Source organism: Chiloscyllium plagiosum, chromosome 24 (genome assembly GCF_004010195.1).
Source record: "Chiloscyllium plagiosum isolate BGI_BamShark_2017 chromosome 24, ASM401019v2, whole genome shotgun sequence".
NCBI classification, from domain to species: Eukaryota; Metazoa; Chordata; class Chondrichthyes; order Orectolobiformes; family Hemiscylliidae; genus Chiloscyllium; species Chiloscyllium plagiosum.
The window spans coordinates 45,181,143-45,203,400 of record NC_057733.1 but is presented as its reverse complement, the minus strand read 5'-3'; the positions used below and the strand labels follow the sequence as shown (position 1 = coordinate 45,203,400).

The following is a 22,258-nucleotide window of genomic DNA, read 5'->3' as shown; positions in this document are numbered from 1 at the left end:
TGCTATTTCTTTTGCTACAGTAGATGTGATATTTCACATGTACTGACTCCCCATTTAGATCCAATCTAATCCATGTGAAAAGCTTGCACCTCGCTCAATTGCAGCAGGTAACAGATTATTAACAGTTAAGTAGTTACATGGTATCAGCGACAGAATGGCTTCATTTCACAGCTGTCAGTACACTGCACATTGAAATACTGCTGTTATAAGTACAAAAGTATCAAATTTGATAAACATGAATTGATTCACGTCAGGTTCACCTGGAATACAGTCACACACACAAATGTAATTTTCCTGAGAAAACAAATAAACTACAAAAGCAGAAACTGATGGAAAAACTCAGCAGGTCTGGCAGTATCTGTGGAAAGACAAACAGAGTTAACATTTCAAGTCGAGTGACCCTTCTGCAAACATCTCTCTCAAAGGTTTCTTCAAATATTGGTATGGAAGCACATGCATACCAAACTCTATTTTAGTTCAAATGATTTGTTATAATACATTGCAATTATTCTCAGAGCTGATAACAAAACACAAAATTAAAAGGGCTCACATTATAAGCACTGGGCACTGACGAAAGCTTCTCGTACTTACTCTAATTTCTCTTTCGTTACAAATTAATACGCTGTAAGAAGCAACTGGTGTAGTTTACCTCCGGTATAGGATCTGAGAGAAGACTGTACAATTTCTCATGTGCAATGTCTCTTACACCACACCAACGAGCAGCATCAAAGTTCTGCCAGATACGCCCCAAACAAATAGCCACCCATTGTCGCAGTAAAGGATGGGGATCGTTCAGTTGTTCCAAACAGATCGCTATTAGATTTCCCTGCAAACAGGCTTCCTACAAAAAAGAAATGCAAAAAATACTCCAAAATGTTTATCCATAAAATACCACATTCATTTAGAATGGTTGCGTAACTTTTGTTTGAATATTCAGGCAGTTTTCACCTAGAATTCTCAAACATGGCATGGTCAAAGTAAGGTATCAATAGGATTGCTGAAATGTTGCAAACCTATTTTTTCCCCAATGTAAAGAAGGTGGAATACCTGGGCAAAATGCTTGACAATGGCTACCAGCTTCATTTAGTGCACTGGGCTTCATCATAAATACAAACAGCGTGACTTGTACTAGGTCAGAACAGGGGAGTGGGGGGCGCGGTTTGATTTAATGCCAATGTTCGGCCTGTGACCAACAACTCTCCAGCAATTATCCTGATCAACAACATGGGTTTCAGGGATGCACAAGCTCAGGTTTCGATTTTGTGCTGTTATTAAATCTCTGAATTTAGTCTATTGAGTCTCTAAATCCTCTGTGTTTAGTGTCACGAGAATGTAACTCTTCAGCAGATAAACAAAATTTGTTGTTCGAGAGAATCAAAATTCAGAAAACAAATGAACACCACTGTGCCACGGGAATTTGAAAAGAAATTGTAATTTCTATTGGAATCAGGTAGAGGTGCAATTTTCAGGTTTTTTTCAAAGAAAAGTACTCGAGGGTAGTGAGAACCAAATTTACTAACTTACAGAATAATTAATGGGGTACATATTTCAAAATCTATTCACTAAATCAAAGTCCATATTTAGAAATTTATAGAATTCATGAGGTCCATATCCAAGAACCTATGGGGTAATGACATCTACCTTTTGAAAGGAACCAACCTCCAACTCCTCCTAACATGTGGAAGGTCTTTCTTACTCCCTGTATCTTACAGGCAAAACACAAAACAAGAAAAGGAAGGAAACAAACAGCAGCAGTACTCAGCAAAACCTTGAGACTAAAGCTTTAGGAGGTGAAGATGGACATGGAACCAGATTCCTTGCTGGTGTATTGAAACTCTGACTATTTCTTGTTCCAAAGAATGGTCAGTTTGGACAAAGGATGAAAGAGACAAATTTATTTCTGCTGGTACTTTAGATAAGAGCAATTGAAGCTACTGCATGATTTTCTTTTATGAAGGCAGAGGGACCTCCAACAATGTGCTAAATTAAAGACAAGTTTTCAGGTCAAGGGGGTAAAAAGCAACTACTAGATCTACTAGAAATTCAGTGGGTTCTTAAAACAGTAGACCAAAACAGACACGTTCATTACAAATTTTACCTTGGTGTGCATAGGGGTCCTTGACATGGGTGTGAAGATTATATCCAGAGCCCATATTATTAAGAGGCAGGATGCAGTGGAAAGGGTCAGGAAAGATGTTGAGGTATAATGATGTTTTTAATGGACTTGTGTCAAATGTTAATTTTAAGAGACAGTCTGAGAGAGGATGTCCAAAAATCCATTTAGTTTTGAAAAGTAAGGTTACGATTTTACCAAAGGAAAGCTTGAAATTGGGTGAAATCTTTTTTTCTCTAAAATGAATGACAAATAACAAATTCAGCAAACATAGAAAATCACCAACTCTAAAGGAAAAATCTTAGTTAATTTTCCCTTCATTTGTTAAGAGCTATATTAGCATATTTAAACATAGAAATATTACATGTAGATTTAAATGTAAATATAAAATGCTGCTTACCTGTCCTGTATTATAATTATTAACGATGACAGCTAAAATAAAGGCAGCCATTGTTCGGTGTTCAGCCTGAACAAAACAAAAACCTCAAATTAGCACAGACACATAAAGCAATGGTGAAATTCAGCGTAGAACACCGAAGGTTCTGTAAGAACAAGAAATAGAAATAAGGTTGTTTTGACCTTGCCGAGCTATCAGAACATAGAATACGACAGCACAGTACAGGCCCTTCAGCCCTTGATGTTGCATCAACCTGTGGAACCTAACTGAAGCTCATCTGTATGTTTATCGAATAACCACTTCAATGTCCTTAAAAGTTGGCAAGTCTACGACTGTGGCAAGCAGTGTGTTCCACAGCCCTACTACTCTCAGAATTAAGAAACTACCTCTGAAATCTGTCCTATTCTATCACCCCTCAATTTAAAGCTATATCCCCCCCTTGTGCTAGCCATCACTATGAGGAAAAAGGCTCTCGCTGTGTAACCTATCTAACTCTCTGACTATCTTGTATAATTACTCATTATGATCACGTCTGATCTTTTACCACAGCTCCAGCTTTCAACAAAACCCTTTATCCCCAAATTCCCTTAGTGCCCAACTACTTAATCTGTGTATTTAATGGAGTTAACGACTGAGCATCTGCAGCACTCTGCCCAAGAGAATTCCGAATACAAAGAAATTTCTCTTCATCTAAATAGCTGGCCACTTATTTAAAGACTGATCCCCAGTTCTAGACTCCCCAGCAATAGAAAGCTGCCTACAAAAACACATTTATTGTTTTCATGTTATGAATTATACTTCTGCCCCAATGTTAGTATTTCAGGTCCAGTTTGCTTTCTAGGAAATGCTTATGCAGACCTGCAATAACACAGTTTGGCCACAGAAGTACTATCATTCCTCAGTAGCTTCAACCAATTCTGCTTCTCAAGTTACCATTTATTCTGCTTCTTAACTATTAATAATAGCATTAACCTCTCAGTGATGCTGTGGATGTCTCCAAATACAAGTTGTGGCAGCATTAAGCTGTTTGAACATGTTCTGTTTAGGCAATTAAATCATGGCTGATGTGTATGTCCACTTAATTTATTTGTCTTTATTCTATATTCTACAATATCTTTGTTCAACAAATTCTACAAATCTTCAAAATGCAGTTGACTCAGCATCATTTGATGACTTTCAGGTTTCCATCACCCTCTGTGTATAAAAAAAAAGCTTAAGTGGCCTAACTCTAATTCAGAATTCTCGCTCTGAAAAACCCCAGCAGGGAAAATAACTCCTCTATCTACTTTACTGAAGCCCTTTAGCATTATGATTTGTCGGAGCCAGTGTTGGACTGAGGTGGACAAAGTTAAAAGTCACACAACACGAAGTTATAGTCCAACAGGTTTATATGGAAGCACTACCTTTCGGATTGCTGCTTCTTCATCAGGTTGTTGTGGAGTATAAGATTTGCTATAAATTCTGTGTCCTAGGACCTTATACTCCACAATCTCCTGATGAAGGAGTGGCGCTCCAAAAGCTAGTGCTTCCAAATAAACCTGTTGGACCAAAACCTGGTGTTGTGAGATTTTAACTTTAGCGTTATAAGCGCCTCAACAGGGTCACCTCTCAAACTTCGAAATTCAAGAGGACACAAACTATGTTCATATAAATTGTCCTCATAATTTAACATTTTAAGTCACTTTTCTCAATATTCTGGTATCTGTACATAAACTATGAATCTACATAATACCTAATCATTCTTTTCACTGTAGACCTGTTCTCTCACAATGAATTTATTAAAATTTGCTTTTCTCATATCTAAGGTGGATGAATAGTTCAGACTGACATTCTCATACAGTGATGAGTTGATGCTACACTGTTGGATGGGGCAGCTTTTGGATGAAAGATTAAACTGAGGCCTCCTTTATTCACTGAGGTAAATCTAAAGGATCCTATAGCACAACTGGCAAAAGGAAAGAGCAGGATATTCTGTCCTTCTCAACATTTATACAAGGACCAACACTGCTAAAAGCAGATTATTTAATTATTTAACTTATTTATAGTTTATTGTACCATGTTTTGCAGAAATTAACTAAAATCGCTTACATAACATTTCAGCATGATCCATTGTCTGTGAAGACCTTTTGGACCATCATGAAACAGCAAAAGCCACAGTATAAAATTGAGTTCTTTCTTTTTCTTACCACTACTTTGGATTTATTCAAAATTATTCAAATCCCTATCCAACAGCTAATTTTCATTCTGTTTTGAATAAATTACAATTTCTTTACTCTTCAGACTTGATCTTTTGAACATGTCCTGCTGCTACACTTTAAATTTGATGTTATTGTTGCACAATAGACAATTTCTGCAAAATTAAATAGGCAGCATTCTTTGCTTCTAAGTGCTAATTCTCCCTAGAAAGTTTCAATTAAGAAAAAAGAAAGTAGTACTTTTCAACATATAGATAAAAACTCACTGGCATGTACGGATCTGCCAAAACGGAAAGGAAATATTTGTGACCATTGTCCTTCACCAAGTCAGCTTGGCAAGACTGAAAAATAAAAAAATGTATGCTGTGTTATTGGGTATAGACATAAAACAGCACTAGTTTGACAAAGCTATTGTTTAATTATAATCATAAACAGTTATCAAGATCTCCCTTTATACATGGTGGGAATGCCATGCACAAACCATTTAATAGTTTTCTTTTTAAGTGAAAGGTCTGACTGCACAAGTGGAAGAAAAAACACAAGTATTTATTTTGGAAGGTTATTAGTACCCATGACTATTGTTTAAAAAAAATCTGATAATTGACACTATTGCAATTTTGACAAGCTATAGGATCCACATCATAATAACCTCGTAATAACCTATATTGTTAACTAATGCAATAACTAGTGAAATGAAGTTAAAATAAATATTAGGCAATATTTATTATGATAATCACATCAAACTATTTGAAGTTATTTGCTTAGAATCTTAGGTCATTAAAGCTATTGCACTGAGATATAACAAGGTTCAAGCCACTGTCACAATGGGCACAGTGTCAAAACGCAACTTATCTTGAATGTGTGTCTTATTAAAGGAGCTCAGAATTGACTTTGAACTTCATTTAGGTCCCACATCACTGGATGTACATATTTCAAATTCTTGAACTTCATTACTTATTTAACAAAAAGTAGTATGAAATGTTTAAACTATGAAGCTGAGGATTAGAGATGCAAGACTTTTGTTCAAATTTGTTAAGGTCCTACTATTGAAAATTAAAAGTGCAGGATTGAGTTATTCTAATTAAGCAAGTTGGAAATTAAATTATATGCTGTTCAACCTCAGTTAGTTTTAAAACACTTTGGTGAGGAAGATTAGCCACATGGCCACAGTCAAAACGTTTAAGGTTTTATGGCAGTATTTATGGTCCAAGCTAACAAAATGAAAATGCTAATTTGCTTTTACTTAATGGCCCAACAATGTTATAAACTACTTTAGTGTTGCAATTTAAAATGACAGACGAATGCATATTAACTTTGTTTAGTTATTTTGAACTTTACATATTGTGCTGTATCTTGTAATGGCACCTTGTTATTTCAGTGCAGTCTTGAATTTAACTTTGTTAACTTAACTCATATCAACAGTTGTTAACGAATCATTCAGGTTTTTTTTTTAAGGTTAAAGATATTGATAGACCTTGACTTTCCAGAGCCCTTAGTTTTCCAGTTGGAACATTCAGGATAATATTAAATCATTAGTGCGTAAAACTACATATTTTCAAAGCTATAAGTTACTGTAATGATGCCAGATTTTATTATAGCTTACTGACCTTTTACACCTCTAAGAGAGATAAAAGAGATTGATATTTCAGGAAAAATCAGGAGATAGTACAATGTGAATCAGTGGGATTACCATCACTTTTAAAAGTGTGTCTACCCTTTGTGCATGGCAAGAATACAGACATATTTGTCCACCATGTACCACAGCTCAATGCCAACAACATGTTGATTAATAGCATACATAAACAATAACATATTTTACAAATGGTGAAGCACTTTTCTGAAATCTGAAATAGGAGGAGTGTTGAAGAGACTAAGCAGGTCTGGCAGCATATGTTTATTTCTGTACCTCTAAAGGTAACATTCAAAAGTGCTTCATATAAAACAAATGCTATACTAAGCCATATAGAGAGATATTAGGCCAGAAGACCAAAAGCTTGATAAAAAATAGCAGGCATTAAGAATGGGGAGGTAATGGCCTAGTGGTATTATCACTGGACTGTTAACTCAGAGACCCAAGTAATGTTCTGGGGAACTGGTTTTGAATCCCACCACAGCAGATGGCGGAAGTTGAATTCAATAACAGGTCTGGAATTAAGCATCTAATGATGACCACAAATCCATTCCTGATTGTCAGGAGAAACCCATCTGGTTCACTAAAGTCCTTTACAGGGAAACTGCTATCCTTACCTGGTCTGGCCTACATGCCACTTCAGACCCACAGCAATGTGGCTGGCTCTTTTGACCAAAGGGTCGGTTTCCATGCTGTATATCTGTATGACTTTATCTATAGGGAGAGGATGAATAGGTTGGGGCTTTCTTCCCTGGAGCATCGGAAGCTGAGACCTCATAGAGGTTTGTAGGGTGAATAGACAAGGTGTTTTCCCTGGAGTGGGGGGAGGTCCCGAACTGGAGGGCTTAGGTTTAGGGTAAGAGGGGAAAAATTTAAAATGGACCTAAGGGGCACCTTTTTCAGTCAGATGGTGGTGCGTGTGGGGAATGAGCTGCCAGAGGAAGTGGTGGAGGCTGGTACAATTACAGCATTTAAAAGCCATCTGGATGAGTATATGAATAGGAAGGGTTGAGAGGCATATAGACCGGGTGCTGGGACTAGATTAGATTAGGATATCTGATCAGCATGGATAAGTTGGACTGAAGGGTCTGTTTCCGTGCTGTACATCTCAATGACTCTAAGTGTCATAAAGGAGGCGTGAGGGATGGTGGGTTAGAATTTGAGAGGTTGTGGCCGTGGAAACCAAAGGTGATCCAACCGCAATTATGACATGAAATGCACAAGAGGCCCAAAACAAGAAGAATGAAGGAATCTTAGAGAGTTGGAGGAGCTACAGAAATAGGGAGGGCAGGGTCTATTTTTAACAGGGAGGAGTTTGAAAACAAGAATAAGAATTCTAAAACTAAAATATTGTTTTACTAGAAGCTAATGTAGGTCAGTAACCGCAGGCATGGATAGGAGAATGGGACTTCGATGCACATTGGCAAGAGCTCTGGATGGTCTCAAGAGTAGAGTGAAGAACAGACAAAAGTGCATCAGAAAAGTCCAGCCTACAGGCGATGATGTCAGAAATAAGGTTTCAGGTGACAAGTTGCGACAGGTGCATAGCTGAAAACAAATGGAGGTAGAAATAGGCTTTTCTAGAGATGACATGAATCAATCAGAAGCTCACCTTAGGATAAAATGCAAAAGCAAGATTGTGAATAACCTGTTTAACCTTAGATTGTTGTCAGGATGAGAGACAGATTTGATTGATAGAGAACAGAGTTTGGAGTGGAGCCAAAACACAGGCTTTAGTCTTCCCAATATTTAACTGGAGACAAGTTTCAGCTCATCCAGTACTTGACGCTTCATTAGTCAGATATTTTAGCATAAACGAGTTTTCAAGAGAGGAGGTAATGAATGAAGTAGAGCTAGATGCCTTCAGTGCATAGGAAAACTTATTCCATGTCTTTGGAGATGTCACCAAGCCACAGCACATAGAGGAGAAATAGAAGTTTGTTTGGGATGGGGGGAGGAGAGAAGAGAATCCAGGATTGATCCTTGAAGAAACACCAGAGTTAAATGTGCAGGAGCGTACAGACGCTGAGAGAAACAAATGAAAAGGATTTCACATCTCCCTCTTTTACCAGCTAAAAATATCAAATATTGACCATTTTTACTTCAAAACTAAATAAAGAATAACACAACAAACTGCTACTTCCTATTATAAAGCAATATGGCCTAAACCAAAGGTGAGAATGCGATGAACATTAGAGAGACAAATTGTGCTATCTAGATTAATTAGCACTTGAGGGAAAATTTAGATCTCATGCAAAAATTGCCCTTAGCATCCAATGTGCCACAGATCTCAAAAATGTTACTAAAATTGAAAAGTTATATTTCAAATTAAGAATTAAGATTAGCTTCCCTCCAGTGTGGGAACAAGTCATTTGACTCAACCAGTCCACACCGATCCTCTGAAGAGTAACCCACCCAGACCCATTCCCCTCTGACTAATGCACCTGACACTATGGGCAATTTAGCATGGCCAATCCACCTGACCCACACATCTTTGGATTGTGGGAGGAAACCGGAGTAATTGGAGGAAACCCACGCAGACACGGGGAGAATGTGCAAACTCCACACAGACAGACGCCTGAGGCCGGAATTGAACTTGAGTCCCTGGCGCTGAGAGACTGTAGTGCTAACCACTGAGCCATTGTGCTGACACTGAATATTTACTTCTGTTTTTAATCTTCGAAATGCAATTTTGGATAGGATGATTGTACTAGGGATTATGCTAAACACTATAAATACAAGGTTATGGTCAAACAAGGTCATGATTAGTTTAACAAAAATTCAAAATTTCCTTTAAAAATAGATCTAAGGTTTTCATACAAATAACATAAGAAAGACTAAGCAATTTTGTTTTGTACTTTGGCATATTTTCTCTATTGTTAGCTCCTTCATTTCCTTGTTCCCCATATCCCCAGAATTACAATTCTTGAGAGAATACGATTAAAATAGTTGAGATGCTTTTACGTGGGAGCTTGCATGCTCCCAATTTCATTCAATAGGTGAAGGTTTAATTCTGTGTTTTTTTAAACAGGAGGTCTTCCTCACACATAGCCATGGGAAACAGTTAAATGTTAATTGAATGCAACAGAGACCAGTAAAAAAAATTCTCAATTTAGAGAAATGAAATCATATTCTGGACACCTGAAGACTCTTGATAGATTTAGGTTCTTTAGGTGAATGCTAATGACTTGTAGAAGTTATCGTCAATGGAAACACCTTAAAATATGCTTCAAAGTCTCATATTATTTCAAATAGAAAGTCTCAAAACAAGCTGAAAAGAGAAGGTGAAAATGAAATTGAATTTAAATACAGGAAACTCCACTTAATGTCACGGATCATCTGGCTTTCAATAGTCACACAAAGTCAACAATCAATAATCCAGCCCACTTCATTACTTTAAGAGAGGAGCTGAATATTACTGAAGTGGAGAAAGACTGTAGAAAGCTGTAGCATCAATGGATTTGTGAATCAATGTGGGGTGTTGACTGAGGGGCATCAAAAGTCAACTCCCCTACCCTTCCTCAAAATAGTGCTGTTTACATCAACCTAACAGATAAGGGCAGATAAAGACCTTAACGTTTCATCTGAAACGAAGAGAGCACCTCTGAGTGTGCAGTATCCCTCAGTATTGCACTATCACAACATTTAGCCATCAAGGCTGATAAGGAGACTGAGAACACTTAGATTTTTTTTGATCTAGAAATAAGTGTGCTACCAACTCAGTTGAAACTTTATTGCTGGAACAGCACAGCAGGTCAGGCAGCATCCAGGGAACAGGAGATTCGACGTTTCGGGCACAGGCCCTTCTTCAGGAATTCCTGAAGAAGGGCCTGTGCCCGAAACGTCGAATCTCCTGTTCCCTGGATGCTGCCTGACCTGCTGTGCTGTTCCAGCAATAAAGTTTCAACTTTGATCTCCAGCATCTGCAGACCTCACTTTCTCCTCCTGATACCAACTCAGCCAGGCCAAGCTCCAAAGGAGAGAGCAAGAAACAGTGTGCAAAATACAATAGAAAGCTTACTGGGTCAGGAAATCATAGCGCTATGCTCATCAGTTAGTGGCAAGTGCCAATACTTCTGTCAGATAGCACTGGCACAGGTCATTACCGCAAAAAGAAAAAAAAGCAGGGCTCAGTTCTCTTCCAGAGATGCACTGTAGGACATTGTATAGAAATATCATTCAACATGCTCAATCAATTTGATTCAAAATGCTGCTTCAATATAAGCAGTTTTGAATACAGATTATTTTGAACAGCTGAAAAATGTGTTGCTGGAAAAGCGCAGGTTAGGCAGCATCCAAGGAGCAGAGAATTGACGTTTCGGGCATAAGCCCTTCCTGAAGAAGGGTTTGTGCCCGAAACGTCGATTCTCCTGCTCTTTGGATGCTGCCTGACCTGCTGCGCATTTCCAGCAACACATTTTTCAGCTCTGATCTCACGCATCTGCAGTCCTTACTTTCTCCTTATTGTGAAAAGCACCAGGAAAGCTTTAGTGCATGATTCCAATCTAATCTCAAGTGCACAAAAGTCAAATTACTGGAAGACATAGTGCATCACATCATTTTGAACACAAGTCAGTAGCAGTACAACTACAGTGTGCTGCATAGCTTTATTTTAAGACTTACTGAGTGAACTACTGTACACTTTTGGGCTTCATATTTTCAGTTATTTAAATGTAGAAGCAAAAGTTGCTGCCCCCTCTCACAATGTTATTCTAAGTTAGTCTGATTCGCAGAGGAAAGCAGGAATTAACAGGGCTCTAACGTTAGTACTACTCGACATGCATTGCAGTGGGGGATACCAGCTTCAGATTAGTAACTGCAGCTGAAGTGAACCAAGGGCATGACTTATTGACACCAGTATGAACAAAATATATAAAGTACCTGCATCATCCAAATTCAGACCTAATGCATTATTTAAATAGCGACAGGAGATTTCTGCTGCCTGGAGAAAAAATACATTCAAGCAACACTACTTACCCTTTGAGCTTCTTTACCATAATCAGAATTCTCAGACTTTAGTTCAACAGATTTTAAGTAATGGTAGGCTTTTAATACAAAATTAACTTTTTTACATAAAGTAAGACATTGTTTTAGGGATTTGTGGTGTCCTCTCCAATCTCTTTATCCTTGAGATGAATGTTGACGATATGAAACATTTAAAATAATGTTAATTTGCTAGGTATTGTCAAAAAGAACTGGAAGAAAAATAAATTCATGTTTCATGCCATGCCATGCTGAAGTACTTTCTGATTTCAAGCACTCAATCACATCCCAGTGGAAAGATGCAAACTGCCCCAGTGTCCAGGAACACTGGTAGCTAAAAATCCAAGAGATGTGCAACTGCACAACGGGGTCAACTTCATTTTAAAATGAAGTTCTCTCTTTTCCTTTCAGTCAACAATCTGTCACAAATGCTTGCCTCCTCCTCTTGAGGGAGCACTTGAGAGATCAGGAATTGTGCAAAACCAACCGCAAAAACTGCTTGACCACTCCAGGGAACAGAGGCAGATTGCCAACAATATGCTGTGACTACCTGGGGAGTGCAGCAGCATGCTGCTGGCCAAAGTATATGGAGTTTATTCAGTGCAACCTTAATAATGATACAAGACTTCAAAGTGAAAGATTCTTCATACCCTAAATGGATCTCTAGCTAGATATGATTTGGTGATGCTGGGTGTTGGACTGGGGTGTACAAAGTTAAAAACCTCACAACACCAGGTTATAGTCCAACAGGTTTAATTGGAAGCACTAGCTTTCGGAGCGCCGCTCCTTCATCAGCAGTGCTCCGAAAGCTAATGCTTCCATTTAAACCTATTGGACTATAACCTGGTGTTGTGTGATTTTTTAACTCTATCTAGATAGTAATAGTCAATGTTAAATGTTAATTTACTTGCACATGGTTTATTGTTTTTCCTAAAGATAACATTAGTTTCACTTTAACACTTTGTACAAGTCTGTGATTCTAGCTACAAATTAATAACCAGAAACCTGGATATACATCAGGGTGTCAGCTTTTCATGGTGTGACTGGAATTACATACATGCTATAAAGCATTTCCCTTCTCATATTGACTATGATAAAATTCCCCATTTGGAAACTAAGTACAAAATACAACAAAGGTCACTGCGACAGTTTGCATAAATTCCGGGACAAATTAAAATAGACTGAACTTCATTTCATCTTTGGCATGTGGACCAATCATAATACAAGTGAACATGAGAGGATAGCATTTTAATATCTCTAAGTGACTTTTCTAGGACAGAGAGCATTTTCCATTTTAGCAATTGATTACATTAGGTATAATAGCCTCCATGCCAAGTGTTTGAAGTTAGCAGCCTGCTGTCTTGGTTTATATCCAGTTTTGACAGGCTTTTATTGACTTGGACTATTATGCACACTTGCAAAATTTGAATAAAACACAGACTTTATGATAATTTAAATTGCACTGTCATGCCTACAATATTGGCATAATTAGATGAAAAACAAAATGAAACTTGACCCCTAACTCACTGCAATTATTGACATACGATAGAAAAAAAAACAACTGCTTTAGCACAATTTTCACACATCCATTTGATAATGAAGTTATTGCACTAAAACATGGCGTCTGCCAGGTTACAGCAGCTGAGCTTCCCAAGAAATCTATGGAAAAGGTCTCAAAGCAAAATCAGTGCAATAATGTTAATTTGGTAATCCTGATAAAAATGAATACCTGTTGTTATCACAGTAAGTGTTTTAATTTATTTTAGCATATTCAAAAATGATCTTAAAATAATTGCCCAACTCTCTTCTGGTCTCAAAACAAAGACTGTAGTATTTCCTTATAAAGGGCAGCAAAAGAAAGGTGATATACAACATGGATATGGAACTTAAAAATATGCACACTGAAATATTAGATTGTATTATATCTTTCAATTTTAATAAATTAATTAGAATGTGTTACAATATAGTAAGATGAAGTATTGTAGAAATACCATTTTGCTAGACCAAGTTTTATCCTGGTTGATATAATCACAGACAGTAAATCTCTGCAATCAAATCAGACAACAAAATGGCACTGCATCACTCAACTTGAACTGCAGTGATATTAAATTTTATTTTACTGCATGTTTCAAAAACGATTATGTACAAAATTAACATTTGTGACTTGATACAAGCACTATAACTTTTCTGTACTGATGTTTATTAATTATGAATAGAGAATTCACTAGGAGGTAACTAATGACTGGGTAAAAGTGAAGTTGTCAAATTGTCAATCTTTTAGTGCAAGCTTAAAATGAAGCATTTGTCAGAATTAACATTCCCCAATGTCAACCTGGCAAAAACAAACCAATATAGCCACCTGACCAACATTCTTGTAATGAAAGGCATGATGGGCATAACATCATGAAACAGGAAAATAAAGGCATTTAAGCTTTTGTTTATATTTGATTTGTTTTTTGTTTTAAATACTGTTCACTACATAAGGATATTTTATCCAAACAATGAGTAAAAGGTTTGTTCATGCCAAAGTAATCACATCACTTTCAGCAATCTAATAATACTTTTTAAGCAGCAATCTCCATAATATGCTATGAGATCAAGTTCAGGCAGCTCAATATTATTTTCACAAAAAATAATTTTAACTACATTATCTCAAAAAAAACTTCTAATGCCTTCATGCATCCACTTAGTAATTGTCTAAAAATATCGTAAATCATATATACATCAATAGGGACCATTTTAAATGTCAGTTAAGGTCACACTATAGGACTAAAAGGTAAATTATTTGGAAATTGAATAAATTAACTTAAGGGGTAAGGGCTTCTTCACTCAAAAATACTTCTTCACTCAAAAATGCCATTCACTCCAGTACAGGTTTCCAAAATGGTTGACCATTTCACAGTGGCTTAGTGGCTAGCACTGCTGCCTCACAGCAGCAGGGACCCGGCCTCAGGCGACTGCCTGTGTGGAGTTTGCACATTCACCCTGTGTCTGTGTGGGTTTCTGCGGGTGCTCCGGTTTCCTCCCACATTCCAAGAGATGTGCAGGTCAGGTAAATTGGCTATGCTAAATTGCCCAGTATTAAGTGCATTAGTCAGGGGTAAATGTAGGGAAATAAATCTGGGTGGACTTGTTGGGCTGAAGAACCTATTTTCACACTGTTAGAAATCTAATCTAATCTACCCTAATGTCATTTCTAATTAGCAAGCATAAATGATTGATTAATACCATGTAAAGACAAATTATTAATAGAATCTGCAGCAGATATTGATCTGAAATGTTAGCTGGGGAGTAGCAAATGCTTAACTCCTTGAAAATGATGTTTGTAAATTCAGGTTGTAAGTCTGCTCACTGAGCTGGAAGGTTGTTCTCAGACATTTTGTCACCACGCTAGGTAACATTATCAGTGAGCCTCCGTTGAAGTGGTGTACTGTCCAACTTTCTATTTACCTCTCTTGGCCTGTTGTGGGGGTGATATCACTTCTGGTTCTTTCCGGTACATTTCACACTTTATTGAATACAGTGAAGGGAAGGTGATTGTGCAGTGGTAATGTCACTGGATTGGGCATCCAGACCCTTAGACTAATGTTCTGTGGACATTCAACAAAATAAAAAAAAAATGGAATAATAAGGTGGCCTAACAGCAACCCTGTAACTACTATCAATTGTTGTAAAAACTCATCTAATGCTCTTTAGAGAAGGAATTCTGCCATCCTTACCTGGTCTGGCATATATGCTTAACTCCAGACCCACAGCAATGTGGTTGACACTTAACTACCTTCAGAGCAATTAGGGATGGACAATAAATCCTGGCCTGGCCAGAAACACTCAAACCTGTGAACAAATCTTGAAAAAGTAGATAATGATTCAGTTCACAACTCAAGTAGTTCAACTTTTAAATAAAAAAGGGAAAAATAAGACTGCAACAATTGTGTGAGGTAACTTCAACAATCTTCAGTCCTGTCACACTTCCTTCATTGGTTTTTCTTCAGATTCAACACCCAGCTCTCTTTTTATGAGAGTTGATGATAGCTCATGGTCTAAGGAACCCAAAATCCACAGGATGGCTGACAGGTGGCTGGATGTCATCAGCACACATATGAAGACTGACAGCATGTCTGCAGATGTTATCACCCAGAAGAAGCATGTGGGAGGTGGGGAGGATGTCAAGAATACATCGTTGGAGGAATTCCAGAGATGTTGGTGGTGTTTTGTTTTTAAAGAAATAAGCCGTTTATAAATGTCAGTTATAATAAGCCATGTAAGAAGTGCAAGCACTGAGTTGAAGAATGGAAGAGAGCTGATGGAGTAGAATTAATTTTTAGTATCGATCTAATGCTGAAAGTGGGTAAAGAGAGTGTTCTGACGAAAGGTCACTCAACTCAAAACGTTAACAGGTACTGCTAGACTTGGTGAGTTTCTCCAGCATTTTCAAGGAGTTTTTGTCTTGAGGAGTGTAAGTAGGGATAAGACATCATGGTCACAGGCATGTTATACAACACTTTGGCCAGAATAACTGCTGCACAGTGTGTAAGAATGGAAGCCAAACCCAAAGATTTAAAACATGGAGTTTTGAGTGTCGAGAATGAAGCAGAAGGGTTTATGCAATATTTTTGCCTCAACTAATGTCACAATCTTCAATGCAATTTGAAAGTGCTGTTCAAGATGCTTCACAAAAATGAAGCACATTGCAGACAATTTCTACAGAGCTGAAAATGTACGTGCACTCACTCCAAATGTATTCGGTTTACTAAATGTTCAAAGAGAAAATTTGAAGTGGTGAGCTAAGAAAATATGAACAGATTTTTCCATTTCTAATCGTATAGAATAAACACTCAACCTTGGAAACCACTAGCAACAAACACCATTGAGGAATGATACTAAAATCTTGGTTCAATTGCTAAATCCTATTAAACAAGAACATCCAAAGAAAGTTTCTTTGTTTCATCATTTGATTGTTCTCGTTCGATAAGTTTTTGAATGTTTTTGATAGTTAGTACCCCCACTAGATATTCTCCAAACAGACCCCTGATACTCATTGTTACAGAAGGTACGTGAATAATTCATTTACCTAGCCATCAGCTGCATCTACATTTGCTGATTTTCTTTTTTGACTAACAATGGCCTTTTCTGCATTATTGTGTTTACCAAAAGGATTTTTGACTTAACAGTCATGATCTCAGTTCCTCAGCTGAGGAACTTAATTGATGTGGATAGAATAGAGACGCTTGTCCCTGAAAGGAAATTTTCAAAATCAGGATGTATGCGTCTGAACAGATTAGATATGGAGATACTGTTCTCATTATTTGGGAAGAGTCAAAATCTAAAGGACATGAATTTAACTTGAACGGCAAATGAACCAAAATATCATGAAGAAAATCCAAAGCAGTTGAATAACAAGGATCTGGAATGCGTTGCCTGAGTCTGTGGAGGAGGTGTATTCAATCATGCTTTCAAAAGGGAATTGGATTATTCCAAGGTTTGTATGGCATGGGGAAAGACAAAAGAAGCAGAATTAGCTGATTAACTCTTCTAAAAGTCACCATAGGCATGATGGATTGAACGGCATGCTTCTTTATTATATCAGTCTGTCATTCTATGTAAGGAGAAACAAAGTTTAAAAATAGCTTGAAATCTTTTTTTTAAAAAGTCATATCCAATGTTTGCTCTGTTTTTTCTTCTGCTATGTGAATATCTGAGGTGCCTGCAGGGTAACAGCTTCGAGATTCGGAAGCCAATGCACGTGAGCATGCATGGAGCCTCCCAGTGGTTGTACAGATGCACAGCTTAGACAGAATGGTGAATGCAATGGTTATATACTGAACTCTTGGAAAACCAAAAGATAAGAACCAAGGTACTAAAATAGGTTAAGGAAGAAAGGAGGTTTGACAGTGATCAGCTGATTAAAGCATAGAACTGAACCCAGGATACCAGAGAGGACTGTCAACCAGAATATCTTTAGGTTAGTCAGGGAGGAAGTTGTCAAGCAAGGGAGCTGTGGTTAACTAAAGAAGTGGAATCTCTAGTCAAGAGGAAGAAAGTTGATTATGTTAGGATGAGTAGTGAAGCTACAGTTAGGGCGCTTGAGAGTTACAAGTTTGCCAGAAAAGACCGAGAGAGAGAGCTAAGAGGAGCTGGGAAAGGACATGAGAAGTCGAGGATGGATAGGATCAAGTAAAATCCTAAAACCTTCTATAGTTATATCAGGGAAGTAAGATTGACTAGGGTAAGATTAGGGCCAATCAAAGGTAGTAGTGGGAAGTTGTGCATGAAGTCTGAGGAGATAGGGGAAGCGGTAACTGGTTCTCATCAGTATTCACACTGTAAAAAGACAACCTTGTCGAGGAGAATACGGATATATAGGCGACTAGACTAGACAGGATTGACGTTCGCAAGGAGGAGTAGTTAGCAATTCTGTAAAGTGTGAAAATAGATAGGTCCCCTGGGCCGAATAGGATTTATTCTAGCATTCTCTGGGAAGCCAGGGAGGAGATTGCAGACCCTTTGGCTTTGATCTTTATGTTGTCATTGACTAGAGGAATAGTTCCAGTAGACTGGAGAATAGCAAATGTCGTCCCCTTGTTCAAGGAGGGGAGTAGAGAACAACCCTGATAATTACAGACCAGTGAGCCTTACTTTGGTTGTGGGTAAGGTGTTGGAAAAGGTTATAAGAGAGAGGATTAATTATTGTCTAGAGAGGAATAGGTTGATTAGGGATAGTCAACATTGTTTTGTGAAGGGTAAGTCGTACCTCAGAAGCCTTACTGCGTTCTTTGAGAAGGTGACCAAACTGGTGGACAAGGGTAAAGCAGTTGACGTGGTGTGAATAGATTCAGTAAGGTGTTTGATAAGATTCCCCATGTTGGGCTATCGCACAAAATACAGAGGCATGGGATTGAGGGTGATTTAGCTGTTTGGATTAGAAATTGGCTAGCTGAAAGACAGAAGGTGGTGGTTGATGGGAAGTATTCATCCTGGAGTTCAGTTACTCATGGTGTACTGCAGGGACCTAATTTAGGGCCACCGCTGTTTGTCAGTTTTGTAAAAGACCTGGATGAGGGCATAGAAGGATGGGTTAGTCAATTTGCCAATGACACTAAGGTTGGAGGAGTTGTGGATAGTGCAGAAGGACGTTGCAGGTCACAGAGGGACACAGATAAGCTGCAGAGCTGGGCTGAGAGGTGGCACATGGAGTTTAACATGAAAAAGTGAGGTGATTCACTTTGGAAGGAGCAATAGGAATACAGAGTACTGGGCTAATGGTAAGATTCTTGGTAGTGCAGATGAGCAGAGAGATTTCAGTGTCCATGTACATGGATCACTGAAAGTTGCCACCCTGGTTGATAGGGTTGTTCAGGCAGCATATGGTGTTCTAGCTTTTATTGATAGAGGGATCAAGTTTCGGAACCACAAGGTAATGCTACAGCTGTAAAAAAAAACTCCAGTGCGGCCAGACTTGGAGTTTGGCATACAGTTATGCTCACTGCATTATAGGGTGTGGAAGCATTGGAGAGGGTTCAGAGGAGATTTAGCAGGATGCGACTTGGTATGGAGGGAAGGGCGTATGAGGAAGGGCTGAGGGACTTAAGTTGTTAGAGAGAAGAAGGTTGACAGGTAACTTAATTGAGACATACAAGACAATCAGAGGATGAGATAGGGTGAACAGCGAGAGCCTTTCTTCCTCGGATGGTGATGGCTAGCATGAGAGGACATAGTTTTAAATTGAGGGGTGATAGATATAGGACAGATGTCAGAGGAAGTTTCTTTATTCAGAGTAGTAGGAGTGTGAAGCGTACTACCTGCAACAGTAGTAAACTTGCCATCTTTAAGGGCATTTAAATGGTCATTGGATAGGCATATGGACAAGAATGGAATAGTGTAGGATAGATATGCTTCAGACTGGTTCCACAGGTTGGCACAACATCGAGGGCCGAAGGGACTGTACTGCATTGTAATGTTCTATGCTCTTAATCAACACCACAGTTGCAGACATATTGACTCATGTAGGATTTAATAGTTAAATTTACTACAGAAGCAATCATCCCCCAACACCCACAAATGAAGCTGCATCAGGACATTATTTGAACTGGCCACAACACACTGCAGCACCCAGGAACTACGAGCAGAAGAAAAATACCTATAATGCATATTCAACAAGAATGGGTACCCAATAAACACAGTCCGTAAATTTCTCAACAACAAACCCAAACAATCAGACACAACACACCCAGAAACCATCGCCATATGACCATACATCGAAGACATCTCTGAAATAACTTCCAGACCACTCAGACCTCTTGGTAGCCCACAAACCTGCCAACACACTGAAAGAACTACTGATGAACCTAACAGACCTTAAACACCAACAAGCAAAACAAATCTCATTTATAAAATATCATACAAGGATTGCAACAAACACAATATCGAGCAGACAGGCAGAAAACTAGCCACCAGGATACATGAACACCAACTAGCCACAAAAAGACATGACCCACTTTCACTAGTATCGTTACATACAGATGAAGGAGGAACCCACTTCGATTGGGACAACACATCCATCCTAGGACAGGCTAAACCGAGACACGCATGAGAATTCCTCGAGGCCTGGCATTCAAACTGGAACTGCATCGATAAACACATCGATTTGTACCCATTAGTCATTGTTTGAGAAAAAGAACTGGAAATGATATCACACACCTTAAGAGATCAAGACACAAATCGAATGCGGGACATAAAACCAGTGCTTCACCACAGGCTCACTGTTGATGCTACCTAGTATGTGACGAAACGTCTGAAAATGAACCTTCCAGCTCAGTGAGCAAACTTAGAACCTGAACCTCAATCTGAGCTACAAATCTTCTCAAAAACATCAAAGGATTTAATAGTGAAGGACAGTTGTATAACAGGCCTACGATAATGAGCACACAGAATTGGACATAATCTGCAAACACATGGAAAATGATCACAGGCTTGTAAGTGAAGCTACCCAAAAGTAAAATGCAAGTGATTAACAATAAGCAAACGATGTAACCGTGAGCTGATCTGGTATGTTAAAACAGAGATGCAGTGACTGAATTCTGAAGTGCAAAATAAAATGGACAACAGCACCAAAGAGGGCAGAAAGATTGAGGATGACAAGGCAACAGGGATGAAAGTGCCTTCATTACTGGATACAAAGTTCCCTTCCACTATTCTTCTTCCTCATAACTCAAGTACCCAACCCGTGGAATGCTTGAGTCCAATATTTTAAAAGCTGAACGTTGGAATGACAAACTTTCAGAGGATACCAGTACAACACCCTAGACGTGCACACAACATTTGTGGCACCGTGTATTTATGATATCTTGGTTAAATTTGCATAGAATTAATGTAGAATTGTTACAAAAAAGGCGGCCATTCAGCCTGCAAAACCCTCACAGGCTATCTGCAAGAATAATTTAGGTAGCCCCACTTAATTACCTTTTTCAGTAACCCTGAAAACATTGTCTTTCAAATACCTATCCAATTCCCTTTGAAAGCATTGCTTGAATTTGCTTCCCTTTCCCTTTTGATTAGTGCATTCCTAATCATAACCATTTATTGTATGTAAACGTTTTTGTTACTTTTGATACTTTCGTCAATCACCTTAAATTGATGTTTCCCAGTTCTCACCCCTCCCACCAATGGAACAGTTTGTCTGTACCCTCTCTGGCCATACCCCTTCTGATTTTGAACATTATTATCAAATCTCCTCTCAACCTCCTATGCACCAAGAGTAGTTTCAGCTTCTCCAATCTATCTGCATAACTGAAGCATGTTTAATCTTTGACAAACCTGGTATGCTCAACAGCTATACTGAATAATATACAAACAAATCCCATGTGTTGCTAAACTAAGCCAAAAGGATATTTTAATGAGCATCTCCGTGAAAAAAATTTACCTTTTCTTTCAAATGAAGCAACCACATTACTTACGCTATCTACAGCCAAGATCTTTGCCCAAATGAAAACCAAGAGGGGCCTTAATTCCCGAGCTGAACTCTGAAGCAGTTTCAAAACGTATGGGAAAATACCAACAGATAATGCCTGTCAAGGAAAAATACAGATAAAAGAAAATATGAAATGCCAAAGAAGTGGCCTACATCAAAATCAACAGCAAAATATCATTCAGCTTATGTCAGGTCATTCCAGGTTTAGATTCCTCACTCCCCAGAAGTCAATTCCGATAAAATGGAACAAAATTTAACTTCTACAAAGAAAGCAAAAAATAAACTTAAATAATAGTGGTCCATATTCAAAACTAAGAGTGAGTGTCAAATTAGAAACATTTACATAGGGTCAGAGAGATGTACACCATGGAAACAGACCCTTCGGCCAAACCCGTCCATGCGGACCAGATATCCCAACCCAATCTAGTCCCACTTGCCAGCACCCAGCCCTATCCCTCCAAACCCTTCCTTATTCATATACCGGTCCAAATGCCTCTAAAATGGTGCAATTGTACCAGCCTCCACCATATCGTCTGGCAGCTCATTCCATACACATACCACCCTTTGCGTGAAAAGGTTGCCCCTTAGGTCTCTTTTATATCTTTCCCCTCTCACCTTAAACCTATGCCCTCTAGTTCTGGACTCCCCGACACCAGGGAAAAGACTTTGTGTATTTATCCTATCCATGCTCCTCATAATTTTGTAAACCTCTATAAGGTTGCCCCTCAGTGTCCGACGCTCCAGGGAAAACAGCCCCAGCCTGTTCAGCCTCTCCCTGTAACTCAAATCCTCCAACCCTGGCAACATTCTTATAAATCTTTTCTGAACCCTTTCAAGTTTCACAACATCTTTCCAATAAGAAGGAGACCAGAATTGCACACAATATTCCAACAGTGACCTAACCAATGTCCTGTACAGCCGCAACATGACCTCCGAACTCCTGTACTCAATACTCTGACCAATAAAGGAAAGC

General features: G+C 38.5%; 1 protein-coding gene across 1 annotated transcript in view; it reads right to left on the bottom strand.

Moving 5' to 3' along the window:
• The window catches only part of rptor (regulatory associated protein of MTOR, complex 1), a 396,655-nt gene that overhangs the window by 172,800 nt on the left and 201,597 nt on the right, over nucleotides 1-22,258 (bottom strand). Inside the window, exons 12-15 of the mRNA XM_043715229.1 lie at nucleotides 21,272-21,385; nucleotides 4,972-5,046; nucleotides 2,514-2,579; nucleotides 650-841 (exon numbers count right to left, since the gene is read on the bottom strand). Coding sequence (XP_043571164.1) covers nucleotides 650-841; nucleotides 2,514-2,579; nucleotides 4,972-5,046; nucleotides 21,272-21,385 — 447 coding nt within the window. The remainder of the gene's footprint in view (nucleotides 1-649; nucleotides 842-2,513; nucleotides 2,580-4,971; nucleotides 5,047-21,271; nucleotides 21,386-22,258) is intronic.